The sequence below is a fragment of the Taeniopygia guttata genome, chromosome 26 (genome assembly GCF_048771995.1).
Source record: "Taeniopygia guttata chromosome 26, bTaeGut7.mat, whole genome shotgun sequence".
Lineage (NCBI taxonomy): Eukaryota > Metazoa > Chordata > Aves > Passeriformes > Estrildidae > Taeniopygia > Taeniopygia guttata.
This window is the reverse complement of record NC_133051.1, coordinates 4,302,757-4,327,324: the sequence shown is the minus strand read 5'-3', so window position 1 is coordinate 4,327,324 and position 24,568 is coordinate 4,302,757. Positions and strand designations below refer to the sequence as shown.

Sequence of the window (24,568 nt, the reverse complement as noted above, 5' to 3'; positions counted from 1 at the left end):
CTCCAGGAGAACTGTTGACAATTGGGAATAAAGATGGGATGTCTTTGTTATTTCTGGAGGAGAAATTGGTATAAGATGCATGACTCTGTGGGATTGCTCAGTGCCAGCTTAGGGAGTCCCCCAGGGTCTTGGGTAGCTGTAAGGAAGGAGTGGGTGAGAGGAGCTGTCTAATTTATGTTAAGTATGTCAAATCACTTTAAAAAATGTCTTTTTATGGAATATGAGCCAGCCTCCAGGCAGATTTGAACAAAGAAAACATCTGTAGTTACTGTGAGTAACTTGTTCTGGGAACAGCACAGTCAGAGATGTGTCAGGTTACTTGCTTCATCCTCCTTTCTGTATTTAAGGAAGGATTCAGCCATGTAAATAATTGTTGTGATCAGTCTCAGTAGTTAAGAGGGATGAGCAGAAGGAGCAGGGTAAAAAGGGGTATTTTGTAAAAATCCTGAAGATTAAATAGTTCAAATCCTTAAGCTCCAGACTGAGTTGCTGTATGTAGCTGTTGATGGCAGTGTACTTGAAAACTAGAAAGATGCTGAAGCAAGCTGGAATGGGGCTGTAACATTTAGGCATAGGACAAAGGAATTCTAATAATTGTTTTTTCTGTCAGTGGAAGTAGGAGATTCGATGTCGCTGTGGAGGCAGGACGGGAATGAGGAGATGTTGACTCAGAAGGCTGCTGAGAGTTTATTCAAATGCACCGCTCTTTTATACAGAGCTCCTTGAGGACCAAATCCATCAGTCCTGAAGTGAAAACAACCCACAGCATTGGTGCAGAGTGCTTGACACACAGTGATAGAACTTAACTATAGACAATGTGAACAACAAGAGAGATAAAGAATTATTTACATTCTTCTCCAACTCTTTCCCAGGCTTCTGCCTGGCTAGAAACTCTCAGTTTCTCTCTTTGACTGAATCTGAGATCCACAATTCTTCCCGTGCAGAAGGAGTGTTAATGAAATAGGATTTTTGCCCTTTCAAAACTGTTACAAAAAATCAATTGTTTCAAATCAAGTATTTTTTGTGTTATGGCACAGATTAAATGACATGTGGACAATAGGCCTGCAGGACAGAGACTTGACCTGCTGGGAAGAGGTAAGAAGCTTTAATTTCAACTAACACATAGAATTCTCTTTTTTGGTTTCAATGCAGAATTATTTAAAATTTCCCATGCTGGACTTCACCGCTCTTTCTGCAGAATGTGTTTTTGATCCACAGTGAAAAGAAACAGTTCAAATTTGATTTGATTTGGGTATTTGGAAAACCAAGTGTGTATGAAAGGGTGATTTTTTTTGCTTGTAAATCTGTGAACTGGACTTGGACTTCCCATGGTGGATTTTCTGTGCCCCCTGTGGAAGGGGGTATTCCCATTCTGACCACTGCATTCCCACTCAGACCGCTGGCACAGACTGGGAACTTGGCTGGCCAGCTGACCAAAATCCTGATCCTTGCAGTACTGGGAGCTTTAAAAACGTGGCCTCCCAGCCTTTTTATCCAGGGAAAATCAGACATGTAAGCACAGCATGAGTTGATTTCCTGTCTCCAGCTTTACAGGGCCCATGCCATGTGCTCTCCTTGGCTGCACCTGTGTCCCGTGGCCCTGCAGCATCCTCAGCACTGTAACAATACATTTCTGATTCTGAACTTAATTACCTTTCAGATTGAACAAAGTGGTGAAATTCCTCCTTCCTGCTGTAATTTTCCTGTGGCAGTTTGCAAAGACAAGATGTTTGTTTTCTCTGGCCAGAGTGGAGCAAAGATTACCAATAATCTCTTCCAGTTTGAATTCAAGGAAAAGATGTAAGTGTAGACAGTTAAGTCGTGCAAAATCCACATAAATCCTTGACTGCCTGAGTTGTGAAATGTAATACTTAAGGGCACTGAGGGAGAATGCTGTGTCTCCTGGTGACAAAGCCAGAGTCAGAAAATTTAAAAGACTGGTGAAAAACAACCGTGTTTCGTGTTTCCTGTCCCAGCTGGACACGGATCCCCACGGAGCACCTGCTGCGGGGCTCGCCGCCCCCGCCCCAGCGCCGGTACGGGCACACCATGGTGGCCTTCGACCGGCACCTCTACGTGTTCGGCGGGGCTGCGGACAACACGCTGCCCAACGAGCTCCACTGCTACGACGTGGACTCCCAGACCTGGGAGGTCATCCAGCCCAGCCCAGACAGTGAGGTAAAACCTTCAGCTTGTGCCTTTTTCCTTTATGCTCCTTCTTTTTTTACTTAGTTTTGCTATGGACACTTTTTGACAGGAGCATTGGCTTTTAGCTAAATAATAACAACTCCTTACCAACTGATGGTTAATCAGCTCAAATATTGTGGGTAGCAGTCCTTAAAAATTAGTCAGTGTTGACATAGCTGAAACCTTGCTTAAGACATTCTAAACAAATACCATGAAACACTATGATATGCATTTCAATAGTTTGTTCAGTCAAAAGCTGAATAATTAATTCAGTGTGTACCACTAATTCTTTGGTTGGCTGTGTGATCGATCCTTTTGAAGCAGGATTCAAAACTAGACAATTTGTCACTATAATGCTCATGTGCATAAAATCTTATAAATTCTGATTATACACAGAAGTGTGGCTGGCAAATAGTAATATGGAGGCTCAGAAAGGGCTGTTTTAACATATTTTCCTTAATAAGATATACAAATTTTTAAATGTCTGTTTTTACATGGACATCAAAAGGCTGTAGACCAGCAAGTGCCAAGGAAACACTCCAAATAAGACAATATTTAAAAAGAAAAGAATGATGAACGTATCAATCTGTTTCTTTTGCTACTTGCTGTATGATAAAATGTCTGTTTTTTTCCTCAAAGCATACTCACAGATCCTGTCTGTGATCAGCTTGTATTCCAGGTGGAAGTGCCAAGGGCTCACCTGGTTTCAGTGCATATTTCAGGTCATGTAAGTGAGGATCATTTCATCCCAGAATGCACAAGCAGTTGTTCCCTTAAGCCTATACCAGTGTAATTCCTGGCTTTGGAACAGCAGCATTCATTGTGTTTAACGTGAATAGATTTTGCTTTAAACCATGTTAAGGTACTGCAGGTTATGTCACAGTGGGTCTGAGGTATGAGCTGCTCTGCAAGAGGAGATGCTCTGTGTGTGTTTGCTGTGCACACAACTGCACAGCCTGAGGTTACACCTCAGACAGCTGAGTGTTGCAAGAATTGGGATCAGGTGCAGAGTTACTGATTTAGCCTGCACAGATGTGACAAGGCTCACCCCCCAGAGCTGTGTGGGATATTTGGTGTGTTTATATGTTTGCAGATGCAGCATTGGATGAGATGGAGAATCCCACACACACTGCTCAAAATTAATCATGCACATGGGCCTTGTTGGGAGCTGTTGTCTGACCAAAGTATCTCACAGCAGCCTATTTAATGCTTTACAAAGCTGATTTATTGTCACATGAAATTAATAAAGCTGCTTCTTCAACTTTTTAAAGCCGCAGTTGCCTTCAGGACTGTAGATCCTGTTGTGTTCCTGCCACTGTTACTGTTTGACGTGTGAGGCTTCAGCAGGCATTGGTTCTTTTGGACACAGTTGCCTGTTGCTTCCAGGAGCAGAACTGCTCCTGGCAGTGTTGTAAACCAGCATTATTCCCCTAGTTATCACCTGCTAATTTTCATTTCAGATTTCAAGTATCTTTTCTTCATCTGTCTGTAATCCCAGGTTAGCTGCTCGTGTTGTATTTGGCAGTTTTTTTCTCTGGTACAGCATCTAGAAACTGATTTGGTAGAAATGGGAGGTGAAACTGGTGCTGTTGAAACACATGATAGTAAATTTTCCTAAAAGACTGATTAACTACAGACTTGGCATTTCAAGTAAGTTTTAAATTATTTTGTGTCTTCTGGAGTCATAACTAGGTAATTTCTCAGAGTCATTTTCCTAAAGTTTCCATTAGCTTTTGGCAAAGACTTCTAAAGTTACGAATGAATCTGGACACTCTGAACTGGATTTTCCTTTTTTATCCATCTCTGTGAACAAAACTACTCATGTTAATTTGAAGCAAAATAGAAGTTGATAACTGCAGCGCTGTCTCAGCACTTGAGAGTTTCTGCTGTGTGTGAAGTGATAGTGACCTGTGTTATTGTGCAGTAGAATGACCTACCTTGACTTTTAGAGTTGGGTTTTTTCCTTTCCAATGGATGGATAGTAAAGTTTACCTTCTTCTTGCTCTGTATTATGATCTTAGAAGTGCTGCATTACAACTTTGCTTGACTGCACTATGGCAAGGTTACTTTCTTACTTATGGTCATGTGATGCATATCCTTAATTCTTTCTTCTTTCGGATGTTTAGCATGGAATGGGTAAAGCCTCTGGAGTCCAAAATAAGGTTTGGTGCTGAATAAGCTATTAATTCAGTGGTGATTTTTACAGTGCTTTGCAAAAGAGATTACAGAAGGGATTGCTTATGCTGAAGGAGGGTCATTACTGCCATTCCAGTCTTGTTGTCTGAACTTAGGCTGCCCTAAAGAGCTTCTCAAGGTGGTCAGGGAGTGATTTAGACTTTTCAAACCTGTTCGTGCCAGTAGCAGGAATAGGTGTCAGGTGGAAATTGTATGTCCTCTGCTACCCTGTTATGGCCAGCATGGAAGGTGACAAATCACACAAGGCTGAAGAATCTCGGGGTTGTTACCTGGAAAAGGTGGCACAGTTTGGGCATTAATTACAGCAAAGTGGAGTGAGTACTAGCAAGATCCTAGAGGCACTTCTTGAGCACAGGCATTAATCGTTTGTCAGGTGCCCTGAAAGAGTCTGGCATTTTCTGCATTTTGAGTAAACAAAATGCCAGACTGTGCCATTCTACTTGTTCTACTCAGGTAGAACAAACCTGGGAATAGATCTGGCAATGCTATTTTTGTAGTTCTGTGCCCAGGGCACTCAGAATTCTTGGTAGTGCCTCACTGTGGGATGGAGGATGGGAAATGGCTTATGAGTAGAAGAAGGCATACTGAGATAGAACAGGTCAGTACTTCAAAAATAAACCAGGAGCTGCCATTTTATGCTTTAGGATGTCTCCAGAATGAATAACAAGACATCCTTGCTGAGCTACACAATTGCAGTCTGTAGCTTCTCAAACCTATATATAATACATGCACATATATATTGTACAAAGCACACTGAGCTATTCCCCATCTTTGCTGTGAGATGATCTTCACAGCTGTGGGTTCTCCTTTTCTAAGGCAGCCACAGGAATATCTTGTCTGAGTCCTTGCCTGCCTGCATAGCACTGCCACAGCTTCCTGGAGTGCTGGATTTTCTTTATATAGGGCTACTGAAGAATTTCGAAAACAAGAAATAGATTTTTTTGTTTGCCTCGAGTTTTTCCATTGAACTCAAATTACCCCTTACTTTCTGAAGAAGGTTGGAGCAGCATAAGAAATCAGCAGGCAGTAAGATGGAAAATGGCCCTTGTTGCACAGTTGACAGACACGTGTGCATGTGGCAGTCATGGCTTGTGCTGCAGAGAGGAGTGTTCTGCAGGGAATGACGGAGCTCTGGATCTGGCAGGGAGCACAGCCAGTTGTGGACACAGAGCCACAGAATCCAAGGTGATGTTAGGAGCAGCCACGGCCTCATAGAGGCAGGATGTTATGTCAGGAAGAAGAAAATTCTCCCTCCTCACAGTTCCCATCATCTCCCTGTGGCTGCAGGGACTGGCGAGTCATTCATCTCTCCTGAAGTTATGAGGGAAATCTCTAAAACTTGTTCTGGGAGACATTTCACTCTCACAGTTAGAGCTTTCAAAGCCAAGAGCAATAAAAATCTCCAATTTTCAAAGCTCTTAATTTTTCCTTTAATAAGCCAAAAGGGAGCTTCATGTGCTGGTAACCTTCTTGGGCTTACTTGGAGGCTCAGTTTTGGAGGTTTTTCAGACATATTACAGTGACGTGGTTTGTGGGCAGCTGAGGAAGATTAAAAGGACTCAGTCATCCTCCTGGGAATGAGTCTGCCCCAGTCTCCTTGTGCAGAGATTAGTTAACACCCCCTGAGGTATCTTCAGGCACAAGAAACGCGTTACTGTGTGCACAATGCCTCAAATTCCTGCAGTGAGCCCCCTAACAAGATCTGTCTCATATGTGGGCAGAGTAGGTATCGTGTTCTGGGAGAGCTAAAACTGGGCCTTTCACAATCCAGAGGGAAGACTGATACTTTTGATGTTTATAAATTATGTGCAGTGCTCAGTCTTGCATCCTTTTTAAAAAACCTTTTTTAAAAATGTAGGAGCTTCATACCAGTGCCCTTTGCAGGTCTGTGCTCAGTGAACTGGAGAGAGACATCTAGAAAATGTATTTATAAGAATCTGCACATCAGAGTACCTGTAGTGAACACTATTGTACAGCTCCACTTCTGTTTGTCAATTCTATGTTCATATCCTTTCTGAGGGATTTTCATTATTACATCCTTTTACAGTATTCTCCCAGAGAAAGCAAAATGCAAATTATGTGGATGACAGGCAGAAGGAATATTTCTGTAGCTCACTCACTGGTAAGGAATTGGAACAACATGGATTTAACATGACCCACATTAAGGTTCTATAAAATTGAGTAACAAAAGGACTTGAAATATGCTTTTTGATTGAGGAGCAGTTACTCTGGATAAACTTATGCCACCAACCTTGAAAGACAACAGAAAATCACAGCTTTCCTCCAATATTTACTAATTGTCCAGAGTTTTGCCAATTACTGATTACAATAACAGTCCACTCAGAGATTTTGATTTCTTCTTAAGGTGGGTGCAAGCAGTCCATGTTTCACTTTGGCTGTAGGATACATTTATGAACAGAGTGTGTGGTCTGGGCTTCATGGATTCCCTTACAGCATCCCTGGAAACAATGACTTAAATTCCCAGTTCTTGTGGGGAGCTGAGAGAGCTCCTGGTGGTCTGAAATGGCTGGAAGTGCTGTGATGTTCTTCATTCTAGAAGCTGACACAGTGTAGTGTCATTAAGTAACATAAATACATGATCTTTGTGTTTATTAGATAAATTTTTCAGTATAATATTTCTCCACGTCATGTTTGCAAACCAGGGAGATTGTTCAGAGAAGAATGATGGAAGATGGGAAACCCAGTGACCAACTATGAAGTGAAGTCTTTTTTTAGGTATAGGAAATGAAATCTTCCCTATCTTACATGGGGAACAGAGGGTTATTAATCTATAAGTGAAAGATGAAACAAGATCCAGCCATTTCAAGTTGAAACTAGAAATAGCCAGACTGAAAAAGAAAGGAAAACAAGTGTTTACAAATTGTAAAGAATGAGAGTAATTATTTACTGGAACATTTGATCTGTTTGGTTGTTGTTTTTTGTTTGTTTGTTTGTTTGTTTTTGGTAAAGTCTTCATTACACTTAAACCAGGATTTGATATTTTCTAAAAAGAAAGTTTTCCTCAAAGCAAGTCTAAATTTCAATACCTCTTCACAGAAGTTTGGTAGGTTGGTGTATTCAGGAAGTCAGACTAAGATCCCTAAAGTACTATTATGGTTATTGAATTTTTGAATGCACACCACATGCCAAAAAGAAGCAAATGCTTGGTCACTGGATTTCTGTCAGCTATTGTCAGATTTCAATATATGATCTTTTGTGACACATTCATTGGATTTGGCTGGAGTTTGGTTTGTTCTTCAAACTGCCTCATCCTTTCTGAATTATACATTAACAATGCTCTTTAAATTTGCAACTGATATATACTAAAGCAATTTTAAAGGAAATAACATTTACTATTATTACAGCTGTAAATAAATTACAGACAGCCTCATACCCTGACCTTTGTGGTTATGCTGCCACGTGTTTGGATGTCATTGTTAATAGATTTACTTTCCCGTTTCCATTCTGTGTTCCCCAGTGAATGCCAAATAGAAAAATCTCATCCTCAGTGTAGAGCACAATTGCAAAGTAGGTCTCTGTTGCATCCCCTGTCACTTTTCTCAACCAGAGTTGATATTGCAGCCAGCTTCTGCTATTATGACTTTTCTTCCATGTGTGGTGATTTAACCCAGAACCCCCCTGTGCTGGGCTGATCCCCCAGCGTGGGCAGCAGGGCCGGGGGGATTCTGCCCCTGTGCTCAGGTGAGACCCCACCTGCAGAGCTGCCTCCAGCCCTGGGCTCCAGCACAGGAAGGAGCTGGAGCTGCTGGAGCGAGCCCAGAGGAGGCCACAGAGCTGCTCTGAGAGCTGGAGCCCCTCTGCTCTGGAGCCAGGCTGGGAGAGCTGGGGGTGTTCACGTGGAGAAGAGGAGGCTCTGGGGAGAACTTAGAACCCATTTCAGTGGCTAAAGGGGCTCCAAGAGAGCTGGAGAAGGACTTCAAACAAAGGCCTTTGGACAAAGGAGGGAATGCTTTCCCATTGCCAGAGGGCAGGATTAGATGGGATATTGGGAAGGAATTCTTGGCTTTGAGGATGGTAAAACAATGGCACAGGGTGCCCAGAACAGCTGTGGCTGCCCCTGGATCCCTGGAAGTGCCCAAGGCCAGGTTGGATGAGGCTTGGAGCAACCTGGTCTAGTGAATGGTGTCCCTGCCATGCAGGGGTTGGAACAAGATGAGCTTTAAGGTCCCTTCCCACCCAAACCATCCTGTGAATCTGTGCTTTATCCTAAGTTGTAGGTTTCTACATCATGGTCTTCAGCTTTGTGTCTTCTGGTTCAATCCATGACAGTTCCTTTCTGTATTAATGGCTCCATATGAGGAAGTGGTGCTTACAGAGGTGATCCTCTTCCTTTCATCTTTGTTAAGCTGCAATAGATACATTTGTGTTGACAATGTAGTTATGGCAATCTCCATAAATAAACTGCAGACAAAATATTTTAGCTTTCTGACAGTGTGGTGTTGAAAGTTTCGTGAGATGTCTTGAGAAGTCTACCAGTAGACATCTCTAAGAACGGGCTGGATTTTTCTTTCAGGAACAAAATAAGTATTGTTGACCCTGTCTGGGGCAAAGGAATGGAACTAGCCATTGAAGAGATTCATTCTGTGCATCTGTGATAGAACTTTTATTCCCTGTTTTCTTGTCTGTACCATCAGAGGGGAAAAGTAAAAGCTAAATTTCCATCTTGGATGTAAAATTCCCATTGTAACAAGAGCACAGCTGAGCTCCTAGCCCTGAAATATGTTAAAGAACAGGAAGAAGTCTTAAAATCACAAAAGCAGATGGGTTGGAAGGACTTCCAAGATTTTGAATCCAAGCACATGCTCAGAGCAAGTCTGGTTGAGACAGGCAAGTCAGGGCATCGTCCATTCCATTCCATTCCATTCCATTCCATTCCATTCCATTCCATTCCATTCCATTCCATTCCATTCCATTCCATTCCAATGTATCTCCAGGGTTAGAGATCCAGCAGCTTCTCCTGGCTTCCATCTAGTGCTTGTCCACTATCATGATCAAAGACATTTTCCTCTCACACTAAGAAAGAACTTCTGTGCTGACTTGAGTCTACTGGCTCTTCTCTTCCCACCAGGCAACTCTCCAAAGAGCAGCTCTGACTTCCCTGCAGGAAGGTGCCTCCTTTGACTTTTCTCCTCTCATGCATCCTGTGCTCCAGCCCTTGATCACAACTTTGATGTTTGTGTCCCTCCACTGGGCTTACATAGGTCAATGCCCTTTCTGTACTGGGGATCCCAGAGTGCTTCAGCTGGGGACTTAAAAGTAGTGAGTAGAGGAGGACAAGTCCCATCCCTGAGCCCACTGGAACAGCTGAGGGGCTGCGGCCATGCTGCCAGAGGATGCTGCTGAACCCTCTGCAGCTTCCTGTCCACCACATCTGTGTTCTGGACAGCCAGTCCCCAGCCTGTATCATTGCAAGGAGTGACTGTTCTGGGGACAGGACTTGGCAGAACTTCCTGAGGCGCCCATTGGCACATTTTCCAGCCTGGCTAAGTCCTTTGGAATATCAACCTCAGCATGAGGCTTCTCCAGACAATTTGCTATCAAGCATAGACTTGCTGAAAATGCAGTGCCATCCTATAACATGAAGCATTTTGAAGGGGATGATCAGGTTAGTCAGGAAAAACTTGCTCTTGGTAAATCCTTGCTGACTGTACCAGTCACCTCTTTCATGTGGCAGAAGTAGCTTCCAGGAAGAGTCTCTTTGTAACTTTCTTGGGACAGCAGTGCAGTTGCCTGGCTCATGGTTGACTGTGTTCGCAAAGTTCATACCAGGCCAGAGTTTTAAAATTAATAGGTACTGTTTGGGTTATAAACAGCACCTTGGTTACTCTTGGGTACCTGCAGTGATAAACTGGATGACTCCATTGCCATAATCTGAAAGGAATGACAGCCTAAGGAAAGGCCAAATAAAGGAACAACAGCCTATGGAAAGGCTCAGTAAAATCCTTCAGCATTTGCCTGCTTCTCTTCATTTGTAGAGCTGCATGTCTTGAAGTTCACTTGAACATGTGTCTGTTCCAATTTTGCCTGAAAGCAGAGATTGTCTGCACCCAGCATGGGAAAACGTTTTAAATCCTTAAACCTCCTTGAACCTAAAGACGATCCAAATCTCTGTCTGTCCATCTGTTTGAGTTTGATGCTGTTGCCTGGTGTAACAACATGGAAACATCTCAGGTATCAACAGCTCCCAACTTCCCAGTAGTGACAGCTCATTTGGAGCAATAAACTTTTGTAGTTTATTGTTTTCTTCCCATTTCAGAGGAAAATAGATACTTTTTTACCTCTTAGTTTATGGTGGTTCACCAGGTTGGTTTGTTGATGGCTTTAGGTCTTTTTATTTCATTTTAGCTTTGAGCTTTTAATGATACTGAAGCATAGAGAGTCTCATTGATGTTCCTGTGTTGTGAAAGAAATCTGAGCACATCATTACTGGCTTTTGAGTTCAGTGCAACAGTTTCCTTCCATAATACCTGCTCATTCATAGCTGAGTGTGAGGAAAATTAACATTTACATCATTATAAATCTATTCTGTAAATGTAAGAAAGCTTCTGAGGAGCTGAGAGTAAGAAAGGAGAACCTTGAAACAACTGCATAGGATTTTATTTTAGCAGTGTCCTAGTATTGCCCATAATGTTGAAACTTCCACCACCAAAAGCACTGAAACATATTAAAATGTTCTGAGAAAGGAATCATAGAGAGAAGATAAGCACTGCAACAGCACGAGTGGTCACAGCCTGCAGTAATAGCATAGTTAATGCGTTCTTCACAGCCAAGAGTGACTCTCACTACAAGGAGGTTGAATTTTTGTCCATGACCCAGTTCTGCCGGCCGTCCAGAAGAGCTGAGCAAGCGATGGCTCTGTGTGTGCTGCCAGCCTGCCAGCTGAGAAAGGGCTTTACTTCATTTTCTTCCAGTGTGACAGTCAGCTTTGACATAAAACACAGGTTGTCACTTTGGGGTGAGCCATCTGCCCTGTTTTTTCATTAAGACAACATGTGGGACGTGTCTTAGCCTTGGGAATAACTGGTTGATATTCCCTCTTCACCATCTTAGCTTGTGATCTGCATTTTGCCTGCTTGCATTAAGCAAACCCTCAGCTTCTCATTCTCATCCCTGGAAGTGTCCATAGCCAGGCTGGACGGGGCTTGGAGCAACCTGGGCTAGTGGAAGGTGTCTCTGTCCATGGCAGAGGGTGGAACAAGGTGAGCTTTAAGGTCCCTCCTAACCTGAACCAGTCTCAGATTCTGTGATTTGTGAAGAGCCATTGGGAGGAAGAGGGCAGTCAAGAAGCAGCTAGTGCAAAAGATTTCATTGCTGTGTGTCTCTGTCATTGCACAAACCTTGAGAAAACCACCCCATGCTAATGGTTCAGTCACAGTGATGGGCTCCATACAAGACCACAGACCTTTCTGTGGACTGACCCTGAATGTTCTGGATACACAGGGATGATTTCTGAAGCTTCAGCTGCAGGGGACTGTTGCTCAGTGTCCAGTCTCTCACGCTTCCCATCTATTACACACATTTTTTTTAAACCTTGTAACCAGGTGTCCTACCCAGCACTGGCTTGAGAGGGTATCTGCCCCAGAGGAAGCTCACACTGTGCCCTCAAGAGAATAGGGTTTAAAAAAATCTTGGGATGTATTTGGTTTAGATTTCAGCATAGCAACAGTTAAACAAGGACCTACAGCAGACTCAGAGGTAAATAAAGAAACATTTGAAAGTGAAAAAGACTTTAAAAATGGAAATTAAACTTATTATAGGAGAGAGAGAAATTCCACTTTCATATATGCCTTTTCTTCTCTACTCCTTTTTATTCCCCCTTGCAATTTATCATGAGCTATTTAACTTAAGCTGTAATCCAAGAACCATTTAAGCATTGGCTCTGCATGTGCAAGTTCTAAATTGCACAGAGCAGGCTACTATTGACCCCTGAGTGGAAATGATTCATTTTACTTCTTTCACTATTTAATTTTACTTTACATTGCTTCAACTTAATTTATTAAGGACTTCCAGCTAAGCTGAATATATTCCTGGTGAGATGAAAATTTAAATCAATGAGTTTATGAAGGGGTTTGCACAGGTATTACTGAGTTTATTTTAAAGTGTATGTGCTCAGGCCCAGAGGTGATGCTCAGGGCTGTAATCTCACCTATTTGAATGGTTGCTGGGTACTCTGGCACAGGGAGAGGCAACTTTAGTGCACAGCTTTGGGAGTCAAATTAGAAGCCTGATAGCAGCACAGAACAAACCCCATTTGTGCTGTCTGGACAGGCTACAGTGTGAGTCTAAACACACGAAATGAGAGGAAAAAAAGACTTCTGAAATACTTTTATTTTGAAAATGATGGCTTGAGTCATGCCAGCAGTGTGGAAGGGTGTACTGAAAGGGAAGCAAAGGTGACTGATGAGCTCTGCTTTTGAAAGCAAAGATTCCAGGGGGAATCTTGTAAAGATTCTCAGATGCAAATCTCATTACCCTTAAATAGAGAAACCACTCAAACAAATGAAATAGGGTGATGTAGCTCAGAGAGGGGTGCCAGCCCCCATCATTGGAGGTTTCAGGATTGAATCCAGAATTTCTTCTGTCAGGCACTGTTAATTAAGAAGATCACATTGATGGAGAGGTAAGTACAGGATCTAGAGCTGACAAATACATTCAGATTGGCAGTGCCTCTTTGTCTGTGATTTTTAGCATTCCTGTATGTAAAGGGAATGAGAAAGACAAATCCCTTTGGATTCACACAGGGCCATCTGGAGTTGTGCCAGCAGATGAAATTAAAATCATAGCATTACAGAACCATTGGGGTTGGAAAAGACCTTCAGGATCATCAAGTCCAGCCATCCATCCAGCACTGCCACATTCACCTCTAATCCATATCCCCAAGTGCCATGCACCTTTTGAACATCTATCACTGCCCTGAGCAGCCCGTGCCAGTGCTTACAACCCCTTTAAGGAGAAAATGTTTCCTAATATCCAGTCTAAACCTCTTCTGCTGCAATTTAAGCCATTTGCTCTCATCCTTTCTGACCATCCTGGCTAACAAAGTAGATGGTATTTTGTAGCTGTTTCTTATAAACTGTACCTGGGGTGAGTGCATTCAGCGCTGGATTTGGCAGCCTGGGAGATCTCCCAGTGAAAAATTCAAGATAGGGCAGGTTCTGGGTATCTGGTATTGGTGGATGAGAAATGTGGGGGCCAGAATGTCTCAACAGCTGTTCATGCTCCTGAGCTCTAGTAACCTTTCTTTCCTCCTGAATATTGTCTTGAGGACCCAGCTTTCCTTCCTTGCACTAGAACAAAGATCCTGTGGCCAAATCCTTGGTCCTGGGAGGGCTGAGCATTGTTCCCCATGCAGGTGGCACCAAAATGTCACCACTTGCAGCGTTGTCATCTCCGTGTGGGGGTTTGTGCTGCCCTGAATTCTGCTGTTCCGATTCAGTAAAACAAATACCCTGAAACTCTCAGCTGCACAATGTTTTGAGAACTGGACATGGCCTTTTCTGTTCCAGGCTGTCATTCCATGTTTTACATTTCTCTCTTTAAAAATGTGGTCTGTGTATTTAGAAAGTAAAGTTGTTTGATTACTTAAGTTATTAGTAACTGCAGAGCTCTGGTTCCTTGGCTAGTACCAACCACTACAAAAGAAAAATTACCATTATAGCATTCCATAGAGATTGTTGGAGTTGAATATGATGAGACTGGCAAGTACATTTTACTTGGCTAAATATTCAGGTAGTTCATGTTTGCTTTCTGGCACCAGTTGTTTCAAAGCTGTAAGGCTTTTTGATTGAAAAAAAAAATTGGTTGCTAAATTCAATTGCAGCTTTAAAAAACTAAATACTAGAGAATTTTGAGAATTATTTTAATTAAAAACAAAACTAAAATATTATTTATTTTTAAAAAGTGGAAAATTACCTGAATAAGTCTAAAGCAGGGTGGGCTGGATTTGAGCTCTGCTAGGACAGTTCTTTTTGTTTGGTTTTGGTTGCAGTTAGTTGCAGTACAGCTAACACCAGCCTGCCTAGCTGTGTGGGAATGGGTCTTGGCAAGCAAACTTCTTACTTTGGGATGAGGTTGGAGCTCCAGTTGATGAAGGTGACAGATGTATTTTTAACCCATTATAATATGGTTGATTATTTCAATCAGTACATCTTATTTAGTTAATGAGATTACTGCTAAGAACAAGCAGAGGACATAGAAAATAGATTATATTTGACAGTAATCTCATCCTCTTTCAGAGAGGTATGGAACTGGGTCCAAGCAGCAATGTACTAACAGATCGGTGTTATTCCATAACCCATCACAGTATTTATTAGAGCTAACTCTGAAGTTTCCTTGATGAAGTTTCCTTGATAAAGTATCCATGAAATATGCTGGATACAGAAGGAATCTTGTTTATCCAGAGGAATCCAGAGGGTTTGTTAAACTGGCACAGGCAAATGTGCCTTTTCAGGTGAGCAAGTCTGTGGTTTGTACATCTAAGAAAAATACCCATGTCCTAGTTACTGACTGGGAGATTGTCTCCTTAAAAGCTGTAGTTTGAGGAGAAGAACAAGTCATGGAAAGTGCGGTGAGTAACAGGCTAAAAGAGGCTGTTGTGTGATACTGTGGTGAGAGGGGTGAGTTGGTGGGAATGGGAACTGCCAGTCAGCATGCTTTCCTGGAAAATCTGCCTCTCCAGATAAACATAATCTTGTTTCATGTTTGACTTTACTTGAGTGGTGTCTATAAATATGTACAAGAAGCCAAGATTTCTTGTATCAGAGGGCTTTTTATTTTGTAGGCAAAGATTTAATGAGATTTACTGCCTGGAAGATGAAAAGCCTGATCAAGCTAGAGGAAGAAAAAAAAAAGAAGTTTCTCTCACCACTTGAAGGCTTTCTGTGAGCTCTCAGTGAGATATGCTGATGTGTTCACACACCTTTGTATAATCTCAGAAGAAATGAGTAAAAATGCTGTAGTCTGTCCTCTGCAGGAAGGTCATGGTGGCTTTGGCTTGTAGTGACTCTTCAAAAATCACCCAATGCTGCAGCTCTGAGTGGGGTGTGTTGCAGGGATGGTGTGATCCCTCAGCCCTGTAAATAGCTGCAGTGTGGGGGGCTTTTCTTTCTGTGGAGCTGGCAGGATGGAGGCCAGAGCTGTGGCTCTGAGGTGCCAGTTCTGCCGACAGCTCCAGCCTTGGGCTTCTGTTCAGCACTGGACGTTCCTGGGGCCTTTGCCAGATGGTTCAGCCCTTCAGGGTGTGGGGGAGGTGGGCACTCACAGGCCCAGAGCTCCGTCCTGCTGAGGTAGATGATCATTCGCCTTTCAAGTTCCTGACAGCATATGGAATAAGCTGTCAGCATTTGGAATAAGCACAGTGATCACTTTTGCAGAATCTGCTTATTTCTAGAAGTATGTGTGGAGTTGATGTGGAAAATGACATTGGCTTTAATTTTGTAAATGATACATTTTGTAACTGCCTTGATATGTAGACCTGTGTAGGTGCCACTATGATTAGAAGGTGCAGTGAATGGGTGTTCTTAAATGTGACTGGACAACATGTTCTAGACACGCTAGGAAAGAATCCTGAGGTGCAGCAAATGTCAGTCACAGGATGCAAGTGTGCGAGTGTGTTTGAGTGAGTGTGTGTGTCTGCATGTGTGTGGATGTGTGAGTGTGTGTGTCTGAGTGTGTGTGTGAGTGTGCTTCAGTGTGAATGTGTGTGAGTTAGGGTGTGAATGTGCATGTGAGTGTGTGTGAATGTGTGAGTGTGTATGTGTGTATGAGAGTGTTTGTGAGTGTGTGTGTGAGAGCGAGGGTGTGAGTGTGCGTGTTGTGTGTGTGTGAGCGTGTGTCTATATGTGTGTGTGACCCCGGGCTGCATTGGTTTGGTCAGAGCTCTGTCCTCATAATGCCAAGGTTGTGGGTTTGATCCCCATTCCCTTAACAGTTGGATTCAACAATCCCTGTGTGTTCCTTCCACATATATATAGCCACAGATATTCTGTGATTTTCCCTTTTTACTGTTGATCTGTTAATAGCAGATCCTTTTTCTTGGCAGAAGAATAGGCTTTTATTTATTACCTTGCCTTCTTTATCCTTTTCTCTCTGTTTATTTCCTATTTTCTTTCCCCAGTTACCCAGTGGGAGACTCTTCCATGCGGCAGCAGTTATCTCAGATGCTATGTACATCTTTGGTGGCACAGTGGACAATAACATCAGAAGTGGAGAGATGTACAGGTTCCAGGTAATTTGCTGATAAACATACTCACTTCCACACCAATTCCACAAGTCCTGTCTGTGGAGTATCTGTTAGCTCACCGTGAGCTACACAGCATTTAATCCATGGCCTTCTTACAGGCAGCCTCTGTATTTCAGATTCAGCTTTCAAAGGTCAGTGTGTGTCTTTAAAATCTTTTGAGAAATGTTATTTGGACTGACTTTTTGGTAAGGTCAAGCCCTCTAGTGCCTTCTGAAGTCCTACAGAGATCAGGACAACTTTGACAAATCATTGGAAAGTGTAGCAGATGGGATTTGCTATATTATTTCATTAAAATTGGCTGTTCCATGTGCTGTCCTGTTCAGGGCTCTGGGGCAGAGTGTTTTGTATTACAGTTTTATCTCCATGCAGCTCTCCCACTCCCATCTGACAGAACTATGGGAATCGAAATTTTTAAATTCAGTATACTCACACTAGATTAAATCCCACATACAGTCAAGTCTATTTTTATTGCATGGCACCATCAGACAAGTCCTGAGAGTAGGTGGGACTCCCAACCTCCGAGTCCTTGTACCTAGAAGTTGTGATGAAACACAGTTCCTCTGTGTTACACTGTGTTATCTGTCCTTAACTTCACCATGGGGAAAACCCTTGCATGTGTTTGGTTTGCTTGTGACATTCTACTTTATGTGCTACACAGAGGCTGAGTTAATAACAAAATCCAGTGATAGTAGATGTAACCTTGGCACTTTCGGTTATAGAATCATAGGATCAGGAATATCCTGAGCTGGAAGGAGCTCACAAGGACCATCCAGTCCAACCCCTGCTGCACAGACACAACAATCCCACCCTGTGCATCTCTGGGAACATTGTCCAGATACTCTTGGAGCTCTGGCAGCCTCAGGGCCGTGCCCATTCCCTGGGGAGTCTGGGCAGTGCCCAGCACCCTCTGGGGGAAGAACCTTTGGCTGGTATCCAGCCTAAATCTCCCCTGACACAGCTCCAGCCATTCCCTTGGGTCCTGTCCCTGGTCACAGAGAGCAGAGATTGAAGCTGTCCCTCCACTACCCCTTGTGAGGAAGCTGCAGACCTTGAGGAGATCTGACCTCAGACTCCTTTGCTTCAGAGTGATGTGAGATTTGAAGTTTATATAGCCACTGAAATGAATTCTGTCTTCTGTGGGGTTTTATTTTTTTAGTTTTCTTGTTACCCTAAATGCACTCTCCATGAAGACTATGGAAGGCTTTGGGAAAACAGACAGTTCAGTGACTTGGAGTTTGTTTTGGGAGAGGTGAGTAGAATTTATTGGAGAAGTGCCAGTGGGGGTGTTACTGTGTCTGTGGTGTGTTTGCTGGGAAAAAGCAAATTGTGCAGTGGTTGTGCCAGAAACCCTGGGAATGAATCACTGGTGAACTGTCTGCCTGGTTTAGTAAGTTTCACTGATGCAGATAAATTTTTAAAGCTGCAGTGGAGAAGAAACTTTTAAACTGAGAAGATCTGTGGGTCACTGACTTAACCTGAATTTATCAAAGCATGTTATATAGAGTTGCAATATGAAAATTTACCAATGATCTCTGTACTCTCAGGTCCCAGTTGCCTCCTAGGAAGGGAGGTCAGTGTTTTTCAAACCCATTATCATTTCAAGAGCCGTTTTTAATTACTGAAATAAAAGAGAATGAGAAAAAGTAGTACAGGGGAATGGTTCTCTAGTAATGCAAACAGTTAAAAAATGTAACAGAGAGCAGGTTGTCTGAAGATAAACATGAGAAATTTGAACTTACCTGCATTCTTTTTGCAAAAAGAAAAGGTCAGAAAAGGCTTTGCAAAGCTCAGAGAACAGATCCTCGACAATAGGTGAAATAAATTATAGCAAACAATAGCAAAAATCATATTGTTATTTTGAAAAGCAAAAATTAAACAGAAAATCAGATGCAAGAATAAAAAGCACTATATGTGACACAGCAGCTTCCACTCAGTGACTGTGACACAGGCTTTTTCCCAGATAGTGTTTACCATTAGCCTTTGGGGAAATAGGTGTTGAATTTCATCTGTATGTACAGAGCAAATGTAAGGCTGCCTTTAACTTGAAATGTATTGTAACCTGGGGTTCAGCCCAGGTTTCTATGACTTCTGCCCTCTGCCATGACCTTGTGATTTGGGGATAAAAGTTGAATGTGATTTCTACCTTTGCCTTTGGCAGAAGGAGGAGCGAGTCCGAGGGCACACTGCGATCGTCACCGCTCGCTGCAAGTGGCTGAAAAAGAAAATCATGCAGGCCAGGGAGAGGGTGAAACAAGTGAGTATTTTGGAAAAGTAGCCTTGTAGCAAGGTAAAGCGTATTCTACCCATGTTTGGGAATAAGGTTGTCAGGAGAAAAGTAGTATCTGTTGAGGCAGCTGGAGGACAGGAGCAGTGTCTGATGCTAAGGTGCTCTTGAGCAAGTAAAATAAAAAAGATCATTAGTATTAACTAAGACTACTGGATGTGTATCAAGAGTGTAACATGGAGGAGCCAGAGTTAATCCAGTTATCTGGATTTGACAGTGTGGTTCTTGGAAGCTCTCCTAGTTGTCTGAGGGCTAATCTTGTGGAATGCCCCAGAGAGGTTTGTGTACCCTTCCCTGTGGGGGAGGTAAGAGCTGTGTCAAGATCAGACAGATTAGAGGGAAGAAAGGCAATGCTAAGGGTTTCAGCTGCCTCTGTTCCCTTAACCTTTGTTTTTTTTTTACTTTTTCCAGAGGTGAAAGTCTGGTGCCTCTAGTCATTGTCTATTAATTTTGATTACTACTAGCTTTTCAGCAGCAAATATTTAATGGCTTTTGGAGAGGTAGTAACACACAATCTTCAGTAAGATGTGGATGCCTCACTGCCCCCCAGTCAATTGTTTTGCCACTGGAAAGGCTGTGGGAAAAGGCTGTCAAAGTGAAATGTGAAGTAACAGAGTGCTTTAAAATACTTCTGTGCAGCACTTTGTGCTCTGCCTTTGCAAGGCAGGGTTTGTGGAATCTACTCCCACTTGTCCCTCCTTCACAGAGTGAGGCTGTCCCTGCTGTGGGCAGAAATGTGCATTCAGTGCAGTTCATTCCTCCTTTGCTCTGATGTCCTGCTTCTGACCTGCATCCAGGAGCTTACTTGTGTTCTCATCCATGTCCCAGGATATGGAACAGTAAGTCTAAGACATGAATTCCTTGTTATCTTCAAGATAATCATGAAGCTAAAAAGATCCTGGGTCTTGAAGAATGTGGAGTAAGGAGAAGGATCCTCTGGTTTGGTGGTAACTTACGTGAACTGGCACAGGCTTGTGCCATGTTTGGGTGGTTTTTCTGTTTCATTAGAAATCAAAACAAGACACTGAAGAGGAGGGACACTCCACATGCCAAAAGGATGGGATTGGTGGGAATGTCAAGCTGTGCCGACTGCAGCCACTGCTGGAAGTGCCCATCCGAGAGGCCGAGGCCCAGCCCTTTGAGGTGCTCATGCAGTTCCTGTACACAGATAAGATAAAGTATCCCCGCAAAGGTAGGGCAGCAGGGCGAAGTAACACTGGCACTAGGGAGGGGAGGGGGGAAAACGTGTTCAGAAACAGCAGAATCCAGCATTTGCAGGTGATCAGGCCTGTTCTGAGCACTTAATTACTAACCTGAGATTAAACAAAAAGCAGATTTTATCAGAGCATACTAACTATGCTTTTTTCCCCCTAATTATTTTCAAATATAAAGGAAGAACAAGTTATTGATCATTCCAAAAGGTGTAAAAAACCCCAAACAAACAAAAATATTGTGGTATTTTGAACATCACAGCAACCTGCTTGGAAGGATCATGTATTTTATCCTGGCTTGGCTGATTTCCTTTTTCTGATACTGTTTTGATCCATTTTAAACTGGGCCTACACAGAAAGGTGTGTAAGACAGTATTTATCACCTGTTAAAAATCCAATATAAAGGAATGCTTCAAGGAAGGAAAAATCCATTTGGTGCATTCATTGGAGTTCTCTGAGTTAAAACTCTTGTGGGTGGGGAAGTAACAGCCAGAGATCTTGCAGCTTCCACACAGGGACGCCAGCTCCTGGCTGTGTGAGTGGTGAGGGCTGTGGGGCAGTGGGAGGGAGGGAGGCTGGGTACAGCTGGATACAGCGAGGAGCTCCAGCTGCTGGGGCTGGGGAAGCTGCAGCCATGGGGTGTGATGAAGTACAGTGAGGTACAGCTGTCCTAGCACTGAACTTTGCTTCAGCTTCACTCCATGAGCTTCACTTTCTGCAAAGGTAATTCTCAGGAAAAAGATGACATGTGTCCATTTGTGCCAAGAATTTCTATGTCTGAGAATGATCCCACTGATGGGGGTGAGGGAACTGCTCCCTGCATTCTGCTGACATTGCCAGATCCTGCTCCCAGCCATTCAGTGATGCTCCTCACCTTGGAACAGCCTCAGGTCAAGGGAAGGCTTGGACCCCTGAGCTCTTCCCACTGTTACAGCTTCCCAGGCAGCCTGCCCTCTTCCCCAGCACATGAGGGGTTCTCCCTGGTGCTCCCCCTTCTGCTGGGATCCTCCATGGGCCCTACCCTGCTCTTTTGTATTCCTAGTTGCTCCTCTCAGCACAGAGAGCAGCACCCTGGGGAGCCATCCAGAGGCTGATTTAATGGAATTGGGCATGCTCATCAAATGGGATTTTCCAATTAGACACAGGGAAGGCACGTGACATGTGAGAGGGCTTTTCTCTATTAAAAAGTAGTTAGAGCAGATGGGCAGAGATCTCCTGTGAGGAAAGCAAAGGCCATGGGGGAATATTCCTTGAGTTGGTGTCCCAGTAGCCCCATTGCAGTGGCCTACAAGAGTCTCCTCTGCCCTCTCTCACTTTAGCCCTCGCAGACCAGCTGTGGGTCTGTGCAGGCTGAAGCTCAGAGTGAAAGCACAGAGTACCTTCATCAGAGTTTGTCAGAATCAGGGAGCTGACTGTTAGTACTGTGTAAAACCCAAGGACTCTGGCAGGGCTGTTGGCAGCTGGGCACTGTGAGAAATTGGGCTGCAAGCTCTGGGCCTTATCAGAGATTTTAGAGAATCACTTCACTTTCTCCGGAGAGTTTCAAAAAATTGTGATCCAGATTGTCATAAAATCTTTGTCTTTTGCATGCTTTAAATCTGAACCTCCTCTTCTAGTATTGATTAAGATTCTATCTAACCAGGAATGGAATTCTTTTCTCTATAAAAAGACTCCAGCCACTGCCTGTTCTACTATTCCGATTTCTCCAGTTGATATAAAAAATACTTTCAGAAGCGTTCCTCTCTTTGTTCCCTGAGCTCTCCAGCAGGTTTCCTTCTTACAATTTCAGGTCATGTGCAGGATGTGTTACTCATTATGGATGTGTACAAGCTGGCCTTAAACTTCAAGCTCTCTCGGCTGGAACAGCTCTGCCTTCAGTATATCGAAGCATCTGTAGATCTGCAGAACGTGCTTATTGTCTGTGAGAATGCTAACAAGCTTCAGCTGGATCAGCTAAAGGTAATCACATTCTGCATACAAAGTAACTGATAAGAAATTTAAAAAAAAAATATGTAATTAACATTTGGCCAAAGGTATCGGCTTTTGCAGATTCATCATTCCTTTAATTATAGTTGCTTTAGTATATTTAGCATGGGTTGTCCTACAGTGGCTTGTGATATTATGTAGGCTTTTTCAATGCATGCTCAATATTTTTGCATATCTGCTCTGTAGAATGTCAAGGGCAGAGTGACTTTGGCTCTTCATCAGTTCACTCTTGCTGCAGCAAGATGGAACCAGTGCATTTCCTGGTCTTGCTATATGTACTTACACTGCAGATAGGTTCTTTCATTTTCTAGATGGAAAAACGAAACTGTTCTCAGGCCTTTGCACTGAAAAACAAAATGTGCCAGTGATTCTCTGTCTCTGTGGTGGGTGAGAGGCTTTTGGGTGTTCTGTGACAAGCAGGGTAGGGTTGACCCCTGGCTGCAGCCCTAGAGGTGCTGGCTGTGCTGATCCCAGAGCAGTGCCCAGAGCCAGTTCTGCTGAACCTGCAGGGAAGCAACTCCTGCCCCCAGTCCCAGACCAGAGCAGGGCCATGCAGTACTTGTTCAGCCTGTGCACACCAGTGACCATATTGCTGGTGGCTGCAAGCACAGTGAGGCTGGAGAAACCAGTATGCACCAGCACTTCCTCAGACACTGTGTGTGCTCTGGATTTGGAAGAGGAAATCCCTCCAGGAGGAAGCAGCAGGGCCAGCAGCAAGTGTGTAAATGCTGGCACAGCCTTTGGTGCATGGCATCATGGTGCCATCATCTGCCCAGAAGCTCAAGCATTGGTGAATCTGGTGTCCCCACCTGCCCTGGATACCTCTGGAGTGACAGGGGCTCTTACACACGGCTCCAGTTGGGCAAGATCACCCTGAGCTGGCATCCTGTCTGCTCAGGTGCTCATGAGTCCCCATGGGTGGGTCCTCTGTAGAAAGCTGTTCTTTCTGGCATCCCAATTATGATTTAAAATGTTTCATGGGTGACTCCTGACAGATAACTTTGGATCTCAGGTGGAATAAACTGGCAGAAACAGACAGTAGTAATGATTCTTTGGGTGAATTTGTACCCACCTTATGGTGAGCTGATGCAGATTGTATTTATTGCTTATAAAAGTGGAATGAGGTGAAGCCTTGGTTCATACTGGGAAATCAAGTGCCGTTTTTTTTGTCTCTAACTGTTTACCATGAGGTCCGGTTCATTTGTCACCTTTTCACCACACTGATTTTTGTAAGAATTTTATTACACAAGAGCCTTCCAGAGCTCTTGAACTGTTTGCTGTGTTTATTGAAAAGGTTCAGGCAAAACCCACACAAGGAATTCTGTAAGCTCTTTGGACCCTTGATGGAGAGTGTCAAGAGTTAAGATTTCTTCACCTTTTAAATTAACTTTTGGTGTCTAATTATGTTAAAAGTTATTATGAGGTAGCAACCAATCTTCATTATCTCTGTGAAGTTCTCAGTATCTCCTGAGATTCCTGTTTTAGAAAGCTTTGGAGCAGCTCAATGGGCAGTTAATCTCTTCCTTGTTAATATTTCTAGTCAAATTTTTCTAGATGCTTAGAATTGTCCTGAATTTCCTGTTCAAGGAGGAGCCTAAACAGTCATTTAGGAAGGATAAGGATATCACTGTTGGATAGTTTCAGCTGCAGGATCCATGTGGAGGTTCAAAAGAAAGGATGGTTGATGGCATATGTAACATGCAAGATTTATGGGATGCTGTAAGATGATTTCAAAAATAAACCATAAATTTCTTAATTCATATTGGTGTATTTTTAAGGAACATTGCCTGAACTTTGTGGTGAAGGAATCCCATTTTAATCAAGTCATAATGATGAAGGAGTTTGAGCATCTTTCCTCATCCCTCATAGTGGAGATTGTGCGGAGAAAGCAGCAGCCTCCTGTCCGAACACACTCTGACCAGCCGCTCGACATCGGTAACCTTCCTGCTTTATGGAGCCATTCCAGCTGCTGGATTGGCTTTGCTAATGGTTTGTTTAGCCTGGGGAGATGTGTGGGAAGCAGCCCTCTGCAGCCCACCAGTTCCCAGCTGGGATAACTGCTCAGGCTCTCTCCTGGACTGAGACAAAGCACAACACTTCTTTTCCCAGTGAGGTTCAATCAGAACAGAGTCCCATCAAAGTACATGGGACCGTGTTCTTGCAATAAACCATCCTGATCCTGTTCAGAAACATGAGAGAAGGAGCAGAAGGGTGTAAAGAATGACCCAAAAAAGGGCAGTGGACAGTCACTGTAAGTGGCTGAAGGGTGACAGAGCTGAGCAGGGAAACAGCCTGCTTGAAGGTGTTTACCAAGGAGGAGCAGGAGGAAGGAGGAGGATCTTGTGGATGAGGCACTGCTGAGTGTGCCTGTGTGAAAGGAATTCTCCTCCTCTTCTGGAGGAGAAGAGAAAGATGTGATTTACAGTTTTATTGCAAAATTCA

General features: G+C 43.3%; 1 protein-coding gene across 3 annotated transcripts in view; it reads left to right on the top strand.

Moving 5' to 3' along the window:
- The window catches only part of LZTR1 (leucine zipper like post translational regulator 1), a 42,504-nt gene that overhangs the window by 4,199 nt on the left and 13,737 nt on the right, over positions 1–24,568 (top strand). For all 3 annotated transcript variants that reach the window (XM_041721337.2, XM_030255851.4, XM_072918718.1), the window contains exons 7-15: positions 1,038–1,095; positions 1,661–1,800; positions 1,977–2,178; positions 16,520–16,630; positions 17,802–17,894; positions 18,804–18,899; positions 19,938–20,121; positions 21,930–22,099; positions 23,905–24,061. In XM_041721337.2, the coding sequence (XP_041577271.2) occupies positions 1,038–1,095; positions 1,661–1,800; positions 1,977–2,178; positions 16,520–16,630; positions 17,802–17,894; positions 18,804–18,899; positions 19,938–20,121; positions 21,930–22,099; positions 23,905–24,061 (1,211 nt within the window). The remainder of the gene's footprint in view (positions 1–1,037; positions 1,096–1,660; positions 1,801–1,976; positions 2,179–16,519; positions 16,631–17,801; positions 17,895–18,803; positions 18,900–19,937; positions 20,122–21,929; positions 22,100–23,904; positions 24,062–24,568) is intronic.